General features: G+C 41.3%; 2 protein-coding genes across 2 annotated transcripts; one reads left to right on the forward strand and one right to left on the reverse strand.

Annotated features, from left to right (window-relative positions):
• Positions 1–2,450: 2,450 nt before the first annotated feature.
• On the reverse strand, positions 2,451–9,047 carry LOC124146483 (cyclin-dependent kinase 2-interacting protein-like). The gene is made up of 5 exons (XM_048403926.1): positions 8,732–9,047; positions 8,139–8,301; positions 7,037–7,130; positions 6,392–6,512; positions 2,451–5,242 (listed from the first exon to the last, which is right to left on the reverse strand). Exons 1-5 carry the CDS (start codon positions 8,943–8,945, stop codon positions 5,046–5,048), a joined length of 789 nt encoding a protein of 262 aa, XP_048259883.1. The 5' UTR covers positions 8,946–9,047; the 3' UTR covers positions 2,451–5,045.
• Positions 8,915–24,238, forward strand: LOC124146480 (serine--tRNA ligase, mitochondrial-like). Its single transcript, XM_048403925.1, has 16 exons — positions 8,915–9,053; positions 10,022–10,340; positions 11,388–11,423; positions 13,227–13,304; positions 13,813–13,867; positions 14,072–14,135; positions 14,882–14,987; positions 15,631–15,678; positions 16,567–16,675; positions 18,638–18,683; positions 19,659–19,746; positions 20,130–20,242; positions 21,340–21,433; positions 21,875–21,967; positions 22,668–22,733; positions 24,102–24,238. Exons 2-16 carry the CDS (start codon positions 10,050–10,052, stop codon positions 24,222–24,224), a joined length of 1,410 nt encoding a protein of 469 aa, XP_048259882.1. The 5' UTR covers positions 8,915–9,053; positions 10,022–10,049; the 3' UTR covers positions 24,225–24,238.
• Positions 24,239–24,464: the final 226 nt, after the last annotated feature.

The raw sequence follows: 24,464 nt of genomic DNA on the forward strand, positions 1-24,464 counted from the left end.
ATTCTGACATGGGAAGATAGAAGGTAACAGATCAGCCCTTCATTCTGTACTTCAACATGGCGGATTATCAATCGGAAACCATCCCGTTCTCAACAGACTAATGAGATGCTTTATACAAGAAGATATTAGAACTCCTCTTATCTTCCCGAAGTGGAATCTGTACTATCTGCTAACGGTACCTTACCTTAGATTCTTAAGGATTACGAGGAATCGACACCAGCAGCATCAGGGGGTGAGTACACCCTTGATTATTCTGCCTATTAGGTGTAGGATGGATTATAAGCCTCTTAAATGTCAACTATCACCATTAGACCGGAAGTGGTCTCATTAACGGAAGTGAGAGAATAACCGGAAGTGATGTCAGCACCAGAAATTGCAGAACAGGGTCCTTCTAACTAGGAAATAACGTCTTTGGGGTAGAAATAGACCTCGAGAGACGTCATTACCAAAAAGGGAAGTGACAAACCGAAAGTGTCATCAGAACCGGAAGTGACGTAATCGCTGGTATTAAAAGTAAAAATCCAGGTTTATTACGGTCAAGATCAGCAAAAATAATGGTAAATCTAGTGAAAATATCACATATTTGACTGATTCTTGACACAGTTCTGATTTTCAAGCCCTCAAGGGGAATTTCGGAGGGAATTATCTCAAGTAGGATTAGAATCAGTACATTATGGTTTCCAGAAGAGGATTGCTGTCAATTACACAGGGAGTTACTAGAGGCAGATCCCACTGGGGGCCCTCTGGTATATTCTGGCAGATATGTAATAGAGGTAGAAGTTTCATTAGAATTATCGAACAATAGTTTACCATTGTTAATAATTCAAAGAATACTACCTCTATGACATACGAATCACTCCCTCCCACCTCCCTGATTCATCTACCTCTTGTAGGATGAGGGAAAAAAGTGATATGGCTGCCATTATGACGTCATGGCGTGGGTAGTTACGAGACTACTTGGCAGTAACTAATTGTGTCATTGACAGTGAAGAGGACATCTGTTGAAAATCTGAACATTTTAGTTAGTTTGATTGAAGCCAAAATACAGGATTTATGTAATAGAGGTAGTATTCTGAGAATTATTAACAATGATAAACTATTGTTCGATATTGCCAGAGAAAATTTAGAGCTAATTGAGGAGGATTTCGTCAAATTCAAAAACAGATTAGGAACAGGTGATGAAACATGGGTCTATCACTATGATCCCTCAGTCAAAACGCCAATCCATGGAATGGCACCATTACACTTCTCTGGCACCAAAGAAATTTAAGTCTACAGTTCAGTGAAGAAAGTTATGGCCAATGTATTCTGGAATGCAAAGGGTATGATCCTTGTTGATGACTTAGAAAGTCAAAAGACTATTACCGGTGCCTACTATACTGATTTGCTTCATCGCCTGAGAGATTCTATCAAAGAACACAGCGAGGAATGCTGACTGATGGAGTTCTACTGTTTCATGACAATGCCTCTTGTCACACCTCTCGACTTGCAAATGCTGCTGTGCAACAACGTGGGTTTGAAGAGCTTCCTCACCCTCCATACTCGCCAGACCTGGCACCAAGTGATTTCCACCTGTTCCCTAAACTGAGAGAACACCTTCGTGGAAAGCGCTATGATGACAACGATGACCTCAAAGCTGCTGGGAATGGGTTTTTCAGGCTGGCTTCAGAAAACTTCTTCCCGACTGGAATTGAAAAGCTACACTATTGATATGAGAAGTGTATAAAAAAGCATGTTGAAAAATAAAATAAAAAAACTTTCAGAATTATTTTTTGTTTTGTTTGTTAGGTTTAGAACTTTTTGATGAGCCGTTGTAAGTTGTCAACTGATCTTGAATGGTATATGGTCTGATGTACCCTGTTGTTGAGAGAGTGAGTTAAAATTCAAAGTCACATCTACAGTTTTTCAGCCATATCGTGACTCTCAAAGGTCATCACACCATATACCACAATGAATTTATCTAACTGACATTCTTTAATACAGACCTGGAATAAATGTCCGAAGTTTCACTGAGTAAAAGGCTTTGATTCAGCCATTTTGACAGCGAGCAGATGATGCAAATGAACAAAGTAACTTCCCTTTACAGCTTAATGATACTTAGCCTAGATAAGCAAGGTACCTGAGGTGTTACGATTGATTTCTCACCGGGGTGCATAAGCAGGCTACATAGAAAATAACTGCCTGCACCTCAACCAATCAGAAGCTAGTATTTTAATGTAAGGTGAGATAAGGATCATTGTCAGGATGTGATGAACATTTACAAGACAGATGAAAGAATAAAAGGTCTTTACAGTTGATCGAGTATGAATAACATTTCTTAATCAGCTTGTGAGCGATACTCGTTCATGATGCCGCAGTCATTGTAGCTCAAGTAGGACAACACAAACCAGTGGCTGATAGCACAGATAATATGATATGCCACTGGTTGGAACACACCTGTAAACACACTCTGCAAATAGTTGGATTTAATAAGTCTTTATATCCCCGTACATGACATTTGATCGAGCACTTACACATACAACATTGAAAATTTGGCACTTGACCATATTCCTGCCAAGAAACTAATTGTCTGGGTGGAAGTTTCTGGATCAACTGGATCTAACAAGGTGTAACTGTTCACTGAAGAAGAAGAGCACATTCGAGAAATGTCCAGTCTCAGTTATCAAACTCTCCATCAGCATCTGGGCCGAGTCTTCCACCTAGAGCTGATGTGTCCAGACGTCACTTATGTCCAGTCTCAGTTATCAGACTCTCCATCAGCATCTGGGCCGAGTCTTCCACCGAGGGTTAATGTGTCCAGACATCACTTATGTCCAGTCTCAGTTATCAGACTCTCCATCAGCATCTGGCCCGAGTCTTCCTCCTAGAGCTGATGTGTCCAGACATCACTTATGTCCAGTCTCAGTTATCAGACTCTCCATCAGCATCTGGCCCGAGTCTTCCACCTAGAGCTGATGTGTCCAGACATCACTTATGTCCAGTCTCAGTTATCAGACTCTCCATCAGCATCTGGCCCGAGTCTTCCACCTGATGTGCTGATGTGTCCAGACGTCACTTATGTCCAGTCTCAGTTATCAGACTCTCCATCAGAATCTGGGCCGAGTCTTCCACCTAGGGCAGATGTGTCCAGACATCACTTATGTCCAGTCTCAGTTATCAGACTCTCCATCAGCATCTGGGCTGAGTCTTCCACCTAGGGCTGATGTGTCCAGACATCACTTATGTCCAGTCTCAGTTATCAGACTCTCCATCAGCATCTGGGCTGAGTCTTCCACCTGATGTGTTGATGTGTCCAGACGTCACTTATGTCCAGTCTCAGTTATCAGACTCTCCATCAGCATCTGGGCCGAGTCTTCCACCTGATGTGCTGAGGTGTCCAGACGTCACTTATGTCCAGTCTCAGTTATCAGACTCTCCATCAGAATCTGGGCCGAGTCTTCCACCTAGGGCTGATGTGTCCAGACATCACTTATGTCCAGTCTCAGTTATCAGACTCTCCATCAGCATCTGGGCTGAGTCTTCCACCTGATGTGCTGATGTGTCCAGACGTCACTTATGTCCAGTCTCAGTTATCAGACTCTCCATCAGCATCTGGGCCGAGTCTTCCACCTGATGTGCTGAGGTGTCCAGACGTCACTTATGTCCAGTCTCAGTTATCAGACTCTCCATCAACATCTGGACCGAGTCTTCCACCTAGGGCTGATGTGTCCAGACGTCACTTATGTCCAGTCTCAGTTATCAGACTCTCCATCAGCATCTGGGCTGAGTCTTCCACCTGATGTGCTGATGTGTCCAGACGTCACTTATGTCCAGTCTCAGTTATCAGACTCTCCATCAGCATCTGGGCCGAGTCTTCCACCTGATGTGCTGAGGTGTCCAGACGTCACTTATGTCCAGTCTCAGTTATCAGACTCTCCATCAACATCTGGACCGAGTCTTCCACCTAGGGCTGATGTGTCCAGACGTCACTTATGTCCAGTCTCAGTTATCAGACTCTCCATCAGCATCTGGGCTGAGTCTTCCACCTGATGTGCTGATGTGTCCAGACGTCACTTATGTCCAGTCTCAGTTATCAGACTCTCCATCAGCATCTGGGCCGAGTCTTCCACCTGATGTGCTGAGGTGTCCAGACGTCACTTATGTCCAGTCTCAGTTATCAGACTCTCCATCAACATCTGGACCGCGTCTTCCACCTAGGGCTGATGTGTCCAGACGTCACTTATGTCCAGTCTCAGTTATCAGACTCTCCATCAACATCTGGGCTGAGTCTTCCACCTGATGTGCTGAGGTGTCCAGACGTCACTTATGTCCAGTCTCAGTTATCAGACTCTCCATCAGAATCTGGACCGAGTCTTCCACCTAGGGCTGATGTGTCCAGACATCACTTATGTCCAGTCTCAGTTATCAGACTCTCCATCAACATCTGGACCGAGTCTTCCACCTAGGGCTGATGTGTCCAGACGTCACTTATGTCCAGTCTCAGTTATCAGACTCTCCATCAGCATCTGGGCTGAGTCTTCCACCTGATGTGCTGAGGTGTCCAGACGTCACTTATGTCCAGTCTCAGTTATCAGACTCTCCATCAACATCTGGACCGAGTCTTCCACCTAGGGCTGATGTGTCCAGACGTCACTTATGTTCAGTCTCAGTTATCAGACTCTCCATCAACATCTGGGCTGAGTCTTCCACCTGATGTGCTGAGGTGTCCAGACGTCACTTATGTCCAGTCTCAGTTATCAGACTCTCCATCAGAATCTGGACCGAGTCTTCCACCTAGGGCTGATGTGTCCAGACGTCACTTATGTCCAGTCTCAGTTATCAGACTCTCCATCAGCATCTGGGCCGAGTCTTCCACCTAGGGCGGATGTGTCCAGACGTCACTTATGTCCAGTCTCAGTTATCAGACTCTCCATCAGCATCTGGGCTGAGTCTTCCACCTGATGTGCTGAGGTGTCCAGACGTCACTTATGTCCAGTCTCAGTTATCAGACTCTCCATCAGCATCTGGGCCGAGTCTTCCACCTGATGTGCTGATGTGTCCAGGCGTCACTTATGTCCAGTCTCAGTTATCAGACTCTCCATCAGCATCTGGGCTGAGTCTTCCACATAAGGCTGGTGTATCCATGCAGCGGAGTAGAACATCATTATTTGTCGGCTCTCTGCATGAGCAACATTCTCAGCAATGGACTTCTTAAGTTTCAGCTCTGAAAGGTACATCTCAATCAGCTGGTCCATTGTATTTACTGTAAAGAAACCAAATAAACCTTTCTGAATACACAAAGGACAGCGCAGATCAATGATTTCAACATTTTTTACAGTCAATGCCAATAACTTTTGAGTCTATGAGCCCAAACATGGCACTGAGCATTATCTTCACTGAGTTCAGTGTTATCATATGGACTATCTTCAGATGAGCTTACAGGACCGAACAGAAATTTACTGCACTTGGACTTTAGACGATGTGGCTAAAGTTGAAAGACAGTTTTTCCTCTGTCATCACAGTTTTATCACAGCAGTGAAAACTGTTCTGGAGCCTGTTCTACCAAGCAGTATTAGGGTTAAGACGAACATACCTCACATACATTAACTAACCAATCACACCGCTCAGATGGCTTTGTGGAATGGTGCCCAGGGCTTCTTGCCCTTCATCTTACAGAGATTAATTTTTTAATGGGATTCTTCAGCAAAGGGATTTTTTTTACCTATCATATAATCCAGTGAGAGCAGTGCTGTGCTAAATACTATTTACATAGCTCATTCCAGACAAATCTTTTCTTATACTTTTTTCACTTTCTCTCTCTCTTCTCATGGAAGTATAATTTACACTAACACTAAGTTAAAGGACATCCCATTCTTTCATATTACTATACAATGAACTAAGTCTATAACGAACACGCTTATAACAAACTGGCGGATATAACAAACTGGTTTTCTTTGTCCTGGCCATTTGCTGTGTGTATGCTCTATATATGTTTATAACAAAAAACGGTTATAATGAACTAAAGTTAGTGGTCCCTTTGAGTTTGTTATAACTGTAGCTTATTGTAGTTAATCTGTGGAATAACTATAGTAATATGAAAGAATCAGGTGTTCTTTAACTTATAATAGAAGTATAAATCACATATTATATCATTAATACACAGCCAATGTTGGAGGAACATAAATATTTAACAAATACAAGATAGATGGGGACTCAACCTAGGTGAAAGGTTCTGTGATATACAAAACGGCACCGAAAACAGTAAAAGTGTGGATGTTCTGTCAAGAATGTTTAAAATGCGTCCACAAAACCATCAGTAGTTGTTGTATTGTTCCCAAAAGCTACCATTCACTAAAGCAAGTCCTGTAAATCGGTCTGTAAGAAAATGAATACATGAAGTCAGTTCACCTACCAAAATCCTGAATGTTCCAAGTGTGAAACAAAATGTCCTCTTCCCCACCCTTGTGTCGAGACAGAGCCTGCACACCGCACAGGGCAGCCCTCAGCTGTTGCAGCTTCCCCACAATCTTCTCCTGAACAATATGAAGTAGTGCACAACTAAAGTTTACATTGGACCGGTGAGCTCGTACTACATACAGGACTTCAGGTCACACACAGTCTGCTTGATCATTCAGAATTATTATATCTGTTGTGAAATAAAAAAATAATCTTCTGAGGGAAAACAGAACTATTTTCATGCTGTAATACAACAGCATATCACATCACAAGCAGCAAACTGAGGCTTTTGGTAGGGTAAGTGAGTCAATTTTGTTGAAAGTCGCAGTGAGCAAGACTCCAGCTGTATCATGGCAGGAAATAATCAATCTGAACCAGACGAACCAGTGGATGATATGAACAATATCCCTCAGTGTCAGGACACGATGGAATACAATCAACCAAGTAGGTAGGTTAACATAGCATTCAATCCATGATGTAAAACTAGGCATTAAAGCTTGGGAAATTTTTAATTCCAATTTGTGAAATGTACTGACATTTGCTGCAGACTTGTCTAGATAGCTCCCTGATCAGTGTATCTGAACCAAGGTTGAAGCCTCACCATGTTGTGGTATACGGAGGTGAGTCTGTCACACAGAGGCTCGAGGCTGGCAGGCAGCAGATTCCCATCAGTCTCCTCTCCAGCTACATTGAACCTGCAAGGGTGATATAGTAATGATGGTTAGATACAAGACTGAACCATTTCAATGATATGATGAATGCCCTACTTCAATCTGTATTCAGTGTTGAAAATGGGGATCCTTCCAGTAAGCTACTAATGCAGCGACCCCCAAAATCTTGTTTTTACATTAGGGGTATGTCCACGACACCTTTCATACCTTGTCTCCCGTATATACTGTTTCACAACATAGTTGTATACACAAAAGACATATAAGATGTCAGTGATTGTCTTGGCAATATTCAGTTATACAGCGGTCTGTAAATAAAGTCCAGGCAAAACGTGTGGTTGACAGCATGAGGAAGGTTCATGCTGCTAAGGTATGCAAACACAGAACAGCCAGGTGACACATTATTATAGTATACAAGCGTGGGGAACTTGTCTGCCCTGGACTGGATGAGTGAGTGAGTTGGGTTTAACGCCACTGTGACAGTCTTACAGTTATATCACGGCTTGTCATCTTGATATGGGAGGAAAACTAAGTGATGCAGGTGTGTCAGGTGTGTACCACTTTGGTGAAACCCATGAGCATGGGTATGGTGCTGACACACCTTGAAACATAATCAGTTAGAACCGGGATTTGAACCCACGGTCATAGGTTTTTGGCATGCCCAAGGGACACAACTCTGCACAGCCACCTGTCTTTCCTGGAATCCCAGTGGGACGTTGCACATGTACCTTTGTTTTCTGAAGCGGTCACCCACTCCAGCACTATCCATTATCTGCAGTAAACTTGACCACCCATTCCTCATTTTAGCATGTGACCTATATTCCCTTGAATTTTCATGAAGGTAGCTACTATATATATCCAATGAGACAGAGAAGATTATTTTTACAAAACACATCCTCAAACAAACATACACTGTATCATTCATAGGAACACATTTCAGTAGTTATTGCTTTTATAAACATGAAGAATTCCACCCATGGTTTTCAAAACAAAACATGTCAAATAATTTGGAAATGATCATTCCAGAGTCCTCACACTTTTTCTATTTTGGTGTTAGCTATTTCACTGATGATGTTTCTTCCTTCAGTATTCAGTTTCTTCCATTTGAAAATTTGATTGTGAACGTCTGCAGCAGTGTCCTTGACCTTCCGCAGCATGCCTGTAAGATTGCCCTGGTGACGGCAATCGTACTGGGGAACTATATAAACAAGTATGCTCAGTTAAAAATGATTTTGGTGTATAGAAAATGCTTCACATGACATCTCTATAATATCACATTCACATGACATGATACAAAGTCTTCACTTCATAAATCTGAAAAGGCAAAATGCAAAAGCACTCTAGATCTATAATTTATCATAGAATATCCATTTTTTTCATCACCCTCTCCAAATATTTGTAGGCCTATTATTTTTATGACCCTTCCCTTGAGACTGTGATATTTTTGGGTGACCCTCCCCAGATCCCCTCTGACCCCCCCCCCCCCCCCCCCCCCCTCCATCCAGCATAATAAATGAACAGTCCCTCAGCAGACGACATGTACAATGTCTAGTATCTAAACTGACAGTATGAACTTAAAACCCTCGTTTTTGAGGGTTAATCGTGAAGACCCATTAATCGTCGAATACCTGGTGACTTTACAGGTGAAAATGTAATTTCTTGTCCATCTGAACGGTTTCTACTTTTGTCTGACGATTTAGTCACTTCAGCCATTGTATTTGAGCAAATATCATCGGAATATCCTTTTAGATTCGGGCACCTGCTTCGACATTTGCCATCAAGGGGAACACCGGAAACTGTAAAGTTGTCCCCCTTCTCTATATCCAATATGGCTGCGCCCATGAAAACAAATGTGAAATACTTTGACTGCAGACAGCCCAAATGATCAAAAGATACCGCAGACAAATTGACGTGACGTTTTGAAGTTTCCACGCATTGGAACTTTCACATGTAATTTTTTTTTTCTTGAGAGAATACGCCACGATATTTTCAATCTCAAAATATGTCGGTGATTGCGAGAGTCGACAAGAAGTATATATATAGCACTTGGTAAAAGCCTGCAGTTAACTTGGCACAGCTATTGGCTCCGGATGTGGCCAATGATTCACCGAAAACAGACCCCCCAAAGAGAATAATTTGAAAGCATTTTTGTCGTGTCATGTAACATTTATTTCGCATGAAAATGTATTTTGTGTTCCAAGTCAGTAACTTTGACTCATTCATGTTTACTATTGATCATAACTTAAGCTTGTCGTAATAGATGGAAATTGGCTCGTACAATTTATTAATATGTGTTAGAAGTCTCATTGTGTGTCATTGGACCTAATCCCAAAATACCTGTGAAGGTAGAATAGGTCTTCAGCAACCCATGTTTGCCATAAATGGACTATGCTTGTTGTAAGAGGCAACTAACGAGATTGGGTGGTCAGGCTTGGTTGATGCATGTCATCATATCCAAATTGTGAAGATCAATGCTCATGATATCAACCCCTGGATTGCCTGTTCCCACTTCGATTATTTACAGACTGCTGTCATATAGATGGAATATTGCTGAGTGTGGCGTTAAACAACAAACAAACAAAACCAATCATACCATGGATACTGATGGTATTGATAACTGATCATGCTGAAATACTGTTCAAAGCAACGTCAAACCCAAGTCACTCACTTGATTCTTTACAAGCCCCTGTGATATACAGACTGGTGCTGCAATATTGCTGACTGTGGCATTAAACTACATTCGCTTGATCAATAGCATGTTGTGAACAGTTGTGATATATCTCACAGACAATGAAGACAATTTCAATGTTAACGTCACTGAATATTGAATTCTTCACATTTATGTATTACATGAATTCATAAATGTGAGACAACAAAATTTCAGGTTTCAGTTAATATCATACTATTTTCATTTACAGATGTTGGTTGCCAAAATCTCAAACTTTCATGATGCTTGTGTCTGAAATTATTTCACCTGTTATCAAGCAGTGTCTTGCAAGGGTTGTTAATCAGTCTCGGTTTAAACGCCTACTTACTTCCCCACACATACCCTGCCGCCGATGTCCCCAGCGAAAACTTCACTCTAACAGTAAAGAACAAGTTCCCCAAGCCTGGCAGGAATCATTTCATCTAGAACCTCCACAACTCGATCTTCAATATCTGTGCAATCCACAAAATACTGAGCAGATTCATCAAAATATTGTCAACAGAAAAGGAGTTGGTGATATTCATAAAGTGGTATGTGGTAATCTTGGCATTACTTTAGTCAATCATGGAAGCTCCAAGTGGAAATCAGAATAGTGTCCAAAGCATCCAGTGCTATTAATAAAAGGCAACTAATTTGGATCAGGTGAACAGCCTCTGACCCCAGGCCACTAGGATATAGCTGGAATATCCAAATGAGTTCAAATGAGATCTTTCACTCTTAAGATACCTCTCTGTGAGAAATACTGATGACACATCAATAGGAGGTCACATCAGGTGAATTTCCAAATCAGCCAATCAATGTTTAGGCATTTATATTCTCCGTGCGAGTTAGTGAGGCATTCAATCCATCATATTTGATTGACTCAAAAACGAACTTAAAACGACCTCCAAATGTAAATGATTAATGCCGTGCCATTATTATGTTGTGGATACTTTATTTACCCTGTTGTTTCTGAGAACCATGTCATCTTCATCCAAATGTGAGTTCCAGCAAAGGAATATGTGTGTTCTCTGTGTTTTTCGGGTTTTTTCAAAATTCAAAATTTTCATATCGAGGTGGTAATGAAATTAAGCCAAATAGTTTGAGAAAGTTGACGTATGATTGGCTCAAGAACCTGCGCATCCTTCTGTCAGTCCGGGCAGTCAAAGTTCACTCAGGTCCATCTGATGTGACCTACTATGGATCTTTCATCAGATCTTCCTGCAGAGGTTTCATATGAGTGTTAAAGATAGGATTTTAATGAGATTGAGTGGATACGTGTTTCGAAATACAAATGATCCAAGTCAACAGTCAACAATCATGCTTGTTATTTAGGTACTGTTCATTTAACCTTTTACAAAATTATGTGCCACAACACAACACATACTGAAATAGTATTTTATAAAGCTCTTCTTTTCATGTAAGGACTGCCATGACAAATATCTATTAGTAAATACACATCATTACATATTTACATTGACTTAACTGGCTGAGACATTTTTCAGCACTTTGTGAATGAAGTCAATAATTAATATGGATATCTTCGGATTCAGATGGGTTTTGAAGCCTAATTCATGTATTTTTCTTATTTCTCCCAGGTTTCCCTATGGCAGGAGTATAACAAGGCCACTGAGGTGTGTGCAGTGTAGTCATGGAATTGTGTCTTGATAACATAAACAGAAACAAATAATTGTTTTTGTTTGTTTGTTAAATAACTTTGAAAGGCCTACCTTATGTCATATTCATCATACACTTAAATGAAATTTTTGACAGAGCTTAAACTTTATCCATAGACTCCTTAGCTATATTTGTCCGATACCATGCAATGTTCAAAACTAAGAATTAGAGTCAAAAGTTATCTTGTCATAACTCTGTTAGACCCTGTTAGATGTCATCCCCACCTACCTCACCTCATTGTCTCCTTGTACGTGGTCCACAGATGAAGGAAACCGCTATGTATACGTGCATCTTTCATTCCTTGACTAAATGAAACATGTAAATATAACCTGACTATCATGTTTTATGGGATGACATCCCTCAACAGTAATATACACAGATGCCTTCAACATTTCTTCAAATTTAAAATGTTTAAAAATAACATGCAACAAGCCTCACATAGTGATTCTTATCTGTACATTTTATATATCATATAGATAATCAACAGATGGTAATAGATTGTTCAAAATTGGCACACATAATTGTCATTGACCCAGGTTCCATATTGCACACATGGAACAATAGATTTTCAAGGTGAAGGTCATCTCTTCTCAATATCTTGTATAGCCACCAACTGACTGGCATCGTCATCCCATGGAAGCAATGACATCTCATATTGTGAGAATGCTCACCCACTCTGCCTGCAGTGCTTGTGCCACCTGTCAGAGGTTCTGTGGTTTTTGCTGACATACTTGCAGTCGTTGATCCAGTGCATCCCATAAATGTTCGATTGGGTTTAAATATGGAGACCCGGGGGGCCATGGCAAGACATGGATGTCGTGATTCCTGAAAAAGGCTGTTGTCATTCTACCCGTGTGAGGACGTTCGCTTGTTGTATAATGGGAAGGATGTGTGGCCCAGGAATCTGTAGGAGATGGCCGCCCACATCATCACACTACCACCACCAAATCTGTCCACTTCCTGTATGCAGCCTTGTGCATAATGTTCCCTGTGACACCTGTAAACACAATATCTACCATCCGCTTGGAAAGCATAAAACATGACTCGTCACCAAACCAAACTTGTCTCATCGCAGTTGTTGCCATACTCTGTGACCATTGATGTCAGACAACAATGCGGTCTGTCAAAATGACACCTCAAACTGGTTGTCTAGTGCAAATACCTTCTGCGTGGTAAAAGTTCCTCACTGTCTGGGCTGATATCCTACTCAATCCTGGTACTGCCGTTATTGTAGAGGTGGCCATGGTGGTTCTTTCACGTAAGTGAGGTAGCCAAAAGAATCTGTCCTGTTCTCTAGTGGTGATACGTGGTCGACTGGATGTGGGAAGCTCACGTGTTGTCCTGTGTGTCTCATAATGGTTCCACAGTCTTGTAATAGTGATCAACCTGTCTACAGCCAAATATGATTCTTTGTTTGCAGTCGGCCGATGGCATTGTTGCGTTGGGCTTTTGTCAGTCAAGGCATGTTTTCGCTGTTTGCTTGCTGTAAGATTGTGATAGCATGCGAATAAAAACACAACGTTTTTAAAGACCAACAAGTGATGTTGGTGTATTTTGTTGCCACGCTCTCCCGTGGTTGTGTTTTTTGAGATTTCCATTGTTTCACCAAAATTCTGAATTTCTCATTCTTTCCACACAAATCAATCCCAATTGATATTTGTATGGATGTTGGCAACACTCTGTCAGATATTTACGATTTTACTACCTTTGCGTTTCTTTTTTTGCAGAGTATAATATGTTGTATGTGTTGCATGTTTTAGGCTGACTACAAGAAGGAAGTATGGAAACAGCTGATTGCTGCAGCTCAGGACATCCCCAATACAAGCCATCCCACTTCTGTGAGTGGTCTGTCCTCTCTGTGTCTGTGTGTTTATACTGGTACATCATTACATGTAGCCCCATGGAGATTTCAGTAGGTCCTCAGCAGCCTATGCTGGTCAAAGGAGGCAACCAAATGGATCGGGTTGTCAGGCTTAGTTGATGGCGTGTCCTCTGACCATGAATCGTTGCTTGAAATTTCGATCACTGGATTGTCTTGTCCAGATTTGATTATTTACAGGCTGCCCTCATATAGATGGAATATTGCTGAGTGCTGCATTAAACAACAAACAAATATAACATGTAGTGTTCACCTGTTTTATAGCACTGTGACACTCTTAACACAATAAGATGTTTTTGTAAAACGAAAGGCCGTTTCATATTGTTAGTACATGTTAATTGTTTAATTGTTCATTTGAATAATATGTCATCTATATAATAGAGAGAGAGAGGGAGAGGGGAGAGAAAGACTCTTTGAGAGTACTTGTCAGGTTATTGTTTGTGATAAATTACCATTTATGTGTGTAGCCAATTGGTGATGAGGATCAAGCCAGAGTAGTCTCCCTTGTTGGCACAAAACGAGGTGAGTTGAGCTGCTTTTACCAGTTACATCTATCATCAGTAAATTGCATTCGTAATCAAGTAAGCAAGAATTATATGATACAACTGAGATAAACTTGATAGTTTATGGTCTGTCATAAGGTCCTTAAGTACCAGTACCTAATATTTTACTTTTCATTTCTATTGATTAATTGTAGCACTAAATGTAAGAATGTTTTTCTTTCAGAGTTTGATTTCAAGCCAAAGACAGTGGTGGAACTCGGAGACAAGCTGGGCTTACTAAGAACCGAGTAGGTTTTACATCATTAGTGATCAACACTTCGTCTCATTTTTTACTCAGGGAATCTCATCAAGGATGCCAAACATTATGAATTTGATGGATCATTATGAAATCTTGAACTAAGTTCTTTTAACATGGGAGTGTTAAATATTTTACGATTTACCAAAAAAAGACTGCCAGTAATTTTGACTATCACTAATAAATTAGTACTGTTTGGCATATTTACTGAACAAAGACGTCTACATAGAATTATTTATACTAGTGATGATTACTAATTATGTTTTTAAAAATAATAATTTTAGACCCTACAGCAAAAGTGTTCAGATCTAACCAAGATATTTCTAATTGCTTCAATTTTGGGGGTTGACATCTTGTCAATGTATGTTGTTGTATATAAATTTATTTTATCTAAAACTATTATTATGGTAGTGTATGAATTTTGTTGGTTTGTTTGTTGTTTAACACCGTACTCAGCAATATTCCAGCTATATCACAGCAATCTGTGAGTCTGGACCGGACAATCCAGTGATTGACTTCATGGGCATGGATGTACGCAATTGGGATACGATGACAGGCATCAACCAATTGTGAGATCCTGACCACCCTATCCCGTTAGTTGCCTCTTACGAAAATAATAGGTCTTCACTCGGATCTTCGAAGGGCTTTGATATGAAGAGGTAACCTCTGATAGTGTATACTACAACGATACCCATATTCTCTTGACGTCTATGTTAATAATCAGAGGCTTGTTTTCAGCAATGTCTCCATGACAACTGGTGAGAGGACATACTACTTGAAGGATGAGCTGGCGAGGCTGGAACAAGCTCTGATTCAGTACACAGTGGACAGGGTCAAGCAGAAGGTACACCATGGCAGCTTTGTGTCTTGTGTGACTGTGTGAACGTAGGTATTAGATGGTACCTGAAGTCTAAGGCCTCTTTTTGTGTCGCTCTAAGCAACCCAAAGTTATTAAATGTCATGGCTCGTTTGTTTGTTTGTTGTTTAACGCCATACCCAGAAATATTTTCAAGCTATATGACGGCGGTCTGTAAAAAAATCGAGTCTGGACCAGACAATCCAGTGATTGACATCATGAGCATCCATCCAGGCAATTGGGATATGATGACATGCATCAACCAAGTCAGCGAGCCTCACCACCCAATCCCATTACTTGCCTCTTACAAGCATGGGTCTCTGAAGGCCTATTCTACCCCGGATCTTCATGGGTCTCATGACCCGTAGCAATTACACTTGTTAATTCACCTTCGACTACTTAGCCTTCTAATGTTCTTTCAAGTTGGTAACATTCTCAGTTAAGGGAGAGTATTTGTGGATGTCAACTTCTTTGTTATGAGGAACACAAGGCTACGTAGTACATGCTTACTCCATCATACTCCAAAACGTTGTGTTCCTCGTAATCAAGAAGTTGAGATCCATAAATTCTCTCTTTTATGTTTATCACTTCTAAGTGCCACAAAAGATATAATTATGTTGTTGTCCCACAGGGGTTCCAGTTGGTGACGGTGCCTGATATGATTCACTCAGCTGTCATTGTGAGTTCTATTAGCAGATGGGCCATGTGTTGCCCAGTTGTCTAAGATGCCACAATTAAACGTGCAGAGTTACCTCCCTTTGGCGAGCCAGCAACCTATGATTGTGGGTTCGAATCCTGGTTCGCTGAGATTCAATCTCATTCAGATCTTAGTTCTTGCTATCGCTAAACAAAGATCTGAGCACATCTCATTACGGGTCACGTCAGAACGACCTTTCATCCGACCAATCAGAGGGTCGCTTACCAGATTATGAAAGTCATAGTTGGAATGTGTTTTCTAATCGTGCAACCTCGAAAACATTAAAACGGAGTATTCCGAATGACAGTTTGTATGTTAAGTTTTCAAAATTTTAATTGAGAACTGTGTCAACATATTTTTGAAGCGTAGTCTGAAATTGAAGTCGCCAGGTTTAAATGAGTGCAGAGCAGAGTGAAAAGATCAGCAGCGAGAGTTAGATCTGGCTGCGATTATGTTTCTAGTTTTGTCAGCACCATACCCATGCTCTTGGGTTTCACCAAAAAGGGTTAACGTCTGAGACCTGCATCACTTCAGGCTTTCCATCTACGTTAAGCTGACACGTCGTGATATAACTGGAATACTGTTCAAATCAGCGTTAAAACCCAACTCATTCACTCTCTACATTTAATAGCAGTCATTGTGAGTTACACCATTTTGTAATGCTGGCAGTACTCCTGGAAAGATTAGTTAACAATCACAAGAGTATCATAATGTCATTTTGTCATCACCATCATGATCCCAGAATTCACTGAGCCTCTGTGCTGCTTGTCAATACATACTGTTTTATCTAGCAGATCAATTACATTGTAAATCTATATTACTGAAGCTTAGTGTTTGGAAGTTTCTCAATATCTAAGTTCCCCTCTCAAGGAGAGCTGTGGCTTCAAGACATCAGGGGAGAGAACTCAGGTATACAAGTTGGACCCAAGCAAACATGGCGACGTCTGTCTTGCAGGAACGTCTGAGATGCCTCTGGCAGGTCAGTTGTGACGCCGTTCAGTTAGGCAGACACAGTCACGTTTAATTCATCCCCAGTTCTTGCTTTTTGAAAGGTTTGTTAAACCCTGCACTATAGTAGCCCTATGATAAACCAGTTATATGTATTAAAAACAACGTCCCTCGTCATCGGGGTATAAGGACAGGCAGTCAACCACATCACCAAGCCGGATAACTTTATCCATTAAGTGCCTTGCTGGGGAAGTCCCTTCTGAGTTTGCTGTTTGGAATACTGACTGAAATGTGTGTCAAATAGTGCGTGAATGTTTCACTGCAGACAGCAACAGTCGAACTCCACTCTACAAAAGAAAGAAGTGCTTAGGTGGTAAAATATTTCACTGCTCCATGAAAGTAAAGTTCCTTTTAACTGATAAAGTGTCACAAAAGGGATTTATTGTCTTTGATAGAGTTATGTCGATAATCTTTGAGATTTGCATAATGCATTTTCTTGGGAAGCTGAAAAGCAGATGTCTTCATTTGGGATTTGGGATGGGGCAAGTTTGTAACACATACCGGTAGTTATCACAAAACATTCACGTTACGAAGTGACTTTTCAAAATCATTATACAACAATAATGTGAGAAATACCGCTATTTGTAGACTTGAAGCATGTGAATCACAAGCATCAGTGGGAGTCATTTCAACATTTCCCAGAGTACAGTTTCCTTTGGGCACAATATTGGGTCCCAATATTGTCAACATGGCACCACTAGAGATCGCCAAAGATCAGGACTCGGTATTAGCAGCCCTGGATAGCTTCATCTGGGTCCTTCACCATCGAAACTTCACCATTGCTCACTGCAACATACACTGCAACTTGCAGTATGACAATGCTTGTCCCCACACAGCACAAGACAGTACTGACAGGACAGGACAGGAACGTAATTTTGTGGCCATCAAGGTCACCCAATTGAGCATCTGTGTGATGAGTTGTTTATGTTTATGACAACGTCAACCATGGTGCCGTTGTACAAAGCGATCTTAGCACTAAGGTGATCATAACTCCCATACCTCAACATAGCCTTACGACAGTCGTAACGCTAAGGTTGTTTTGTACAATGACACCCAGGGCCACAGAATCTGCAGGAATTAACTCAAGCTCTTCAGAAGTAAGGGCTGCCATTCCACAAAGCAGACTTGTTGGTTCCATGGGCAGGAGGTGTCATGCAGTCAGTCAAACCTAGTGGTGGAAACACACAATACTAGGCTTTAGAACTTGAGACAGTGACGTAACTCATACATTCAAAGATTTCTCTGTTAACATTTGATGAACTCTATTTCACAGTTTAATCTTCCAAAGCCTTGTAGAAGTCACAGAATGAATCTCTTGAAAACCACATATGAGTTTCTTCTTAGGTGGAGTATATATTGATGGCCAAAAATAATCATCTCTGGACAAGCCACACCATTGGATGATAACATGAGCAACAATAAATTACTGTTGAGATACACACGTTCAGAGAGTCACACAATGTGACCACCTGATCCTCATTGGGTGGCTCTTTAGATAAGCAGTGGATGATGGGAACCACCTGTCCTTCTTTGAATTCCCTGGAAGATGTGTCTGTGCCCTGCACCACAATGCGGTCTAAGCACTTTTGTAAGCCAAAGTTGACGGATGAGAGTCACGATCATCTTCGAGCTTTGTGGAACGGGGCCTAGGATCTAGTTTGGTTGTGGATTAGGAAGGCAGAAATCTTATTTATCTGTTGAATTAATCTAGATATTTGTCCTTTTGTTCTGCAGAGCCTTCTCAAATTCTTGTCTTTTTTCCATGACCCTTTCTTCAATTTAGTTTATGTCCCACCATATAGAAATCAGCAACTGTGTGCCTATCAGATGTCTAAATGTCTGAGGGACGGTCGGGTAGCCTAGTGGTTAAATATTGCTAAAAGCGGCGAAAAACCATACACACTCACTCACCCTAAATGTCTGATATTTTCAGGATATTTCATGAATGAAGAGCTGCAGCTAGATCAGCTTCCAGTAAAGTAAGTAAGGAATCTTTAAGCAGCCACTGCAGTGGGGGCGGTTTAGTGTGTTGGCTTGAACAGGAGCTCAGCTGTCACTATATTTTTTTCTCTACCATATACTTATGATAGATGTTAGAGATATCATACTTGAGATGTATGCAATGTACTCCCTGGGGAAGTTTATGACCTATTATTGGATGGCATTGAAGGTCACGGTCACTCAGTATGAACTGGCACCAAAAAGCTTATGTACATGATAACTTTCTTAATGGAATTTGACAAAATGGTTGCTAAAGAGTGGTCTGTTTTGGTGTCACCACTGTTCATGGTCAAGGTCACTGAAGGTCAATTTATGAAACATGGTTCATGTTTCACAAAACTTTGAGGTAATTCATGAACAATCAGTTAAGATGAACTCTAAGTAACTAACTCCAGATATTGTGTCATGATTGTGTTAAATATCAAATTCGCTTAAAAAGGTCATTCATTCTTGAAATCATTTGTAAATAGTAGCATGAATTGGAGACATCATATTTGTAACACCAACTAAGTTGTGTTCTTGCATGTGATTGTATGACTTTGAAGGTCAAGCTTGTGTTCACAATATGGTTTTTATGAATAATTTCTTTTAATCAGTCTCATTAAAATCAGATCTTAGTTCTTGCTACCGCTAAACAAAGATCTGAGGACATCCCATTATGGGTGATGTCAGAACGACCTTTCATCCAACCAATCAGAGCGTCGCTTACCAGATTGGAAAAGTGACTACAAGATTACTGTGTTTTTTATGTTGATGAGTAAATCTTGTTACTGCAACTTACATACTGAAAGGTTGAAAGATACATTTATACTGAACAAAAAAAGTTAGGAATCATAAATATTTGTTGTTGTTGTTGTGAAGACTGAGTACACAAGTTCATAAAAATATCCTCAAAGTATTCATGATCCTTGACTGTTTTTGTTCAGTATAGTTATTTGGTTGTTTGTGTGTAGATTGTCATCAATCAGCCGATGTTACCGGGCTGAGACATCCGAGTTACAGGAGGAGAAGGGCATCTACAGAGTGCATCAGTTTACGAAGGTACTGCTAGTTCTTCTGAGCATTGCTCAGTGTTACTTAGTGCTACTCAGCAACTCAGTTGCTCACGTCTCTCAGGGGTTACAGTTAGCAACCTGGCTGATTGCGCCACCGTGCCCTGGTGATGTAGATGATTGCTGATGATATAAACCACTGTTATGCCCGGCCCTGAGTCGATTGTTATCGGAGACTGTTATATATTATTGCTGAATGCGGCATAAAACAAGATTCAATTACTCTCTCTCATTAGAGGACTTTACTCTAAGTTTATGAATTCTTCACTCAAGAAATGTAAGTATGAAGAAATTGAGATCATAATGACACATTTTGAAACGCCTTGATACTATTAGAACAAACAGCCTGCACTTCACTGTGTTCCTGGTCAGGTGGAGTTGTTTGGAGTGAGCTGCAGTGAGGGCGGCGGGGAGAGTGACCGTCTGCTGGAGGAACTCCTGGATCTACAGAAGAACCTCTTTGCTGATCTCGGGCTGCACTTCAGGTAGCAGGACATGGGATCTCTGACATAAAGATGGGAATGTGGGATGGGGAGTTGGTTGATGGATGATGGGAGTTGGTTGATGGATGGTGGGGTGTTGGTTGATGGATGATGGGGTGTTGGTTGTTGGATGGTGGGAGTTGGTTGATGGATGGTGGGGTGTTGGTTGATGGATGATGGGGAGTTGATTGATGGATGATGGGGAGTTGGTTGATGGATGATGGGAGTTGGTTGATGGATGGTGGGGTGTTGGTTGTTGGATGATGGGGTGTTGGTTGTTGGATGGTGGGAGTTGGTTGATGGATGGTGGGGTGTTGGTTGATGGATGATGGGAGTTGGTTGATGGATGATGGGAGTTGGTTGATGGATGGTGGGGTGTTGGTTGATGGATGGTGGGGAGTTGGTTGATGGATGGTGGGAGTTGGTTGATGGATGATGGGGAGTTGATTGATGTGAGTCTAATGGGAGTTGTTTGTTGGATGGTGGGAGTTGGTTGATGGGGAGTTGGTTGATGGATGATGGGGTGTTGGTTGATGGATGATGGGAGTTGGTTGATGGATGATGGGGAGTTGGTTGATGGATGATGGGGTGTTGGTTGATGGATGGTGGGGAGTTGGTTGATGGATGATGGGGAGTTGGTTGATGGATGGTGGGAGTTGGTTGATGGATGATGGGGAGTTGGTTGATGGGTGATGGGGTGTTGGTTGATGGATGGCTGGGAGTTGGTTGATGGATGATAGGGTGTTGGTTGATGGATGGTGGGGAGTTGGTTGATGGATGGTGGGAGTTGGTTGATGGGGAGTTGGTTGATGGATGGTGGGAGTTGGTTGATGGATGATGGGGAGTTGATTGATGTGAGTCTGATAGGAGTTGTTTGTTGAATGGTGGGAGTTGGTTGATGGGGAGTTGGTTGTTGGATGATGGGGTGTTGGTTGATGGATGATGGGGAGTGGGTTGATGGATGATGGGGCATTGGTTGATGAATGATTGGGAGGTTTAAGCCCCGATAGTACTGATAAAATGCCGGTTAATATTAAAATATGTTCGTGTTTTCTCTTAGAACCATGATTGTGATGTGTAATGATTTGTTCACTCTGTAGAGTCCTGGACATGCCGACCCACGAGCTAGGAGCCCCCGCCTACAGGAAGTACGACATCGAGGCCTGGATGCCAGGGAAACAGTTCTGGGGAGAGGTAGACAAGATTTTGTTGTTTATATAGATCTTGCAGTCTGAGATCAGTACGAACATACAGATGAGTCTCTTGTCGCAGACAACTTGTTATTTAGTACCTTACATTTGTAAGTGGTATTTCTTTATCTAGTACCTCATATAAACAGAACATCAAGGTTTTAGCTCACCTGAATAATGCTGTAACTGTAACCCTGTGGAGATTCCAGGGTGGAAAGGATCCCAAGTAATCTATGCTTGTTGTAAGAATCGATTAAAATGGATCAGGCTGTCAGACTCAGTGACTTGGCAGATTATGTCATTGTAGCCCCTTGGTGTGGCGTGTTGATTTGTCAGGACTTGATTATTTACAGGATGTGGTCTTTAAGCTGGAATGATGTTGTGATAGCCCTGTGATGTAACTGACACATTTAATGTTGCTGACAATGACTTCCTACTTCCCCAGATTTCTAGTTCCTCCAGCTGCACAGACTACCAGAGCCGTCGTCTCCACATCAAGTACAGAGGGCAGGACGGCCATCTCAAACACGTCCACACAGTGAGCAGCTCAGACCATGCCGAACTCTGTCTGATTAAACTGTTTATAGGCACCTTTGTCACTTTTCCAGACTGAATTTCTTTATTTATCATGCTTATCAACCTGTAAACATATCCTCCATTATTCTGATATAGAATTAATGTAAAAACAATGAAATGTAAATGACAAAGGCGAAAATATAAACAATAAACAGTGTACAAAGCAAATCAGTTTAAAGTTACTATTCATCATGTTGCAAATAGCAAAGTTCAGGTGAACATCATATCGTTAAAGGGGCAGTGGGGTAGTCTAGTTGTTAAAGCGTTCAGTCATCATGTCGAAGACCCGGGTTTGATTCCCAACATGGGTACAATATTGTGAAGCCCATCTTTGGTGTTCCCCGCCATGATATTGCTGGAATATTGCTAAAAGTGGGATAAAACCATACCGACACTCAGTCCTATGATTAAAAACAAAACAAACTGATAGTTATGGTGCCTCAGATGAGTTATCCTCAATTATCCAGTGAATATCTCCATGCCATGTTGATATCTTAGAAGCATTTGCCTCCTTTGAAAGGCATGACACTTAAAATAGCAATCCAATCAAATCATTATATGAGTGAAATATCCTGTGCAAAGTCAGTTTTCAAAACAGCATGACAAGGTAATTGAGGGTGAGATGTGTCAGTCTGTACATGGAACACCTCCTCTGTGTGTAGGTGAACGGAACGGCCTGCGCTGTTCCCCGGATGATCATGGCCATCATGGAGAACAGCCAGAACCAGGTAGGGACATAGCTGTCTGCAGCATCTGTATGGGTCAACATTAGGGGTTGATACAAGTTATATGAAACACTTGTGAAATAACGATTTCCCACAACCAGGACAAGGTAGGGACATAGCTTTATTACTTGCCCGTGAAGAGATCACCCATTTAATAAACATACAGCTGTATTACACATTGTGTAAGACCAAAACGCGTGCTTATGTACTCTCGGAACACGTTTCACGAACAAATATTGAAAGCTCTCGACATCCCTTGGCTTATTCAACGACATTGCGTGTGGAGTTGATAGATCACGGAGAGGAGCTTATGCACACTCGATGACCTGACGTCACATGGCATTGTTTCGCCGATGGATCTTGCAACAAAATTCCACAAATTACGTCATCGGGTATTGTGACGTTTTTGTAAACTTTGAGGTGCAAGGCCCGTTCCACAAGGCGATCGTATTGTAGCGCAACGACAGTCGTTAGTCTAAGTTAAAGTATGTGAGTTGCGATAGTCTTAGCCCTACGATAATTTTGTGAATTCTAAAGGTGGACCGTTGTATGGTATTAAATTCATACGTTTCAACTTTTGATGTGTTTGAAGTATTATTCTGTTAAATTCAATTGGACTATGCCGTGGATCGTGTAGGTGTCAGCCTATTCATACTCAACAGTATAATTCTAAAAACGTTATAAATGGCAAGTCAGATACTAGAACTATTCACTCGTTTCATAAAATTGGTATTACACGGGAGCTTGTTTAGTATTCTATATGTCTCCAGCATCTGTGTGGATCAAGACAAGGGGTTGATTCAAGTAATATGAAACACTTATGAAATAACGATTCCCACAGCCAGAACAAGGTAGGAACATAGCTGTCTCCAGCATCTGTGTGGGTCAACATAAGGGGTTGATACAAGTAATATGAAACACTTATGAAATAACGATTCCCACAGTCAGAACAAGGTAGGGACATAGCTGTCTCCAGCATCTGTGTGGGTCAACATATGGGGTTGATACAAGTAATATGAAACACTTGTGAAATAACGATTTCCCACAACCAGGACAAGGTAGGGACATCTGTATGGTTCTAGATAAGGGGTTGATAAAAGTGATACATGGATCCAGAGCGGGTTGCATGGGTGAAATGTGCCCCTTTTTTGAGATATTGCAAAAATGTATACACATTACAGAACACAATTTGTGTGGCAAATTACATGCATGCATCTTGCATGTTCTGCTTAGTGCACTCCTCTTTTCCGAAAAGCTGTATTCATACAAGATCCCATCTGTAAATTCAGTGACATATTAATGTTTGTGGATATTTCCTTTTTATGATGTCTTTACTCATGTTTCAGTAGTTTGAGATATGTTTGTTGCCAGGATGGGTCTGTCAGTCTCCCGGAAGTGCTGTGGCCTTACATGAACACAGAAGTCATCACCAAGTCACACAGCATTGTTCAACCTCACTGGATCAGGTTGAAAAAGATCAAGTCAAAGAAATAAATGTCTTTTTCATAGCAATGTTTTTGTGTAATTTTTAGGGGCACGGGTGGCCCAGTTGTCTAAAGTACAGCAATTTGCTGTGCATCTTGGGCATACTAGAAACCTATGCTTCTGATTTCGGATTCCGGTTTGCACCGATTATTTCTAGGTTTGTCAGCACCACAACCATGGGTTTCACACTTGGTACACGTCTTGAAATCTGCATCATATCGAGCATTCCTCCCACATTAACCCGACACA

Source organism: Haliotis rufescens, unplaced genomic scaffold (assembly GCF_023055435.1).
Source record: "Haliotis rufescens isolate VD_foot unplaced genomic scaffold, xgHalRufe1.0.p SCAF_3, whole genome shotgun sequence".
In the NCBI taxonomy this organism is placed as follows: domain Eukaryota; kingdom Metazoa; phylum Mollusca; class Gastropoda; order Lepetellida; family Haliotidae; genus Haliotis; species Haliotis rufescens.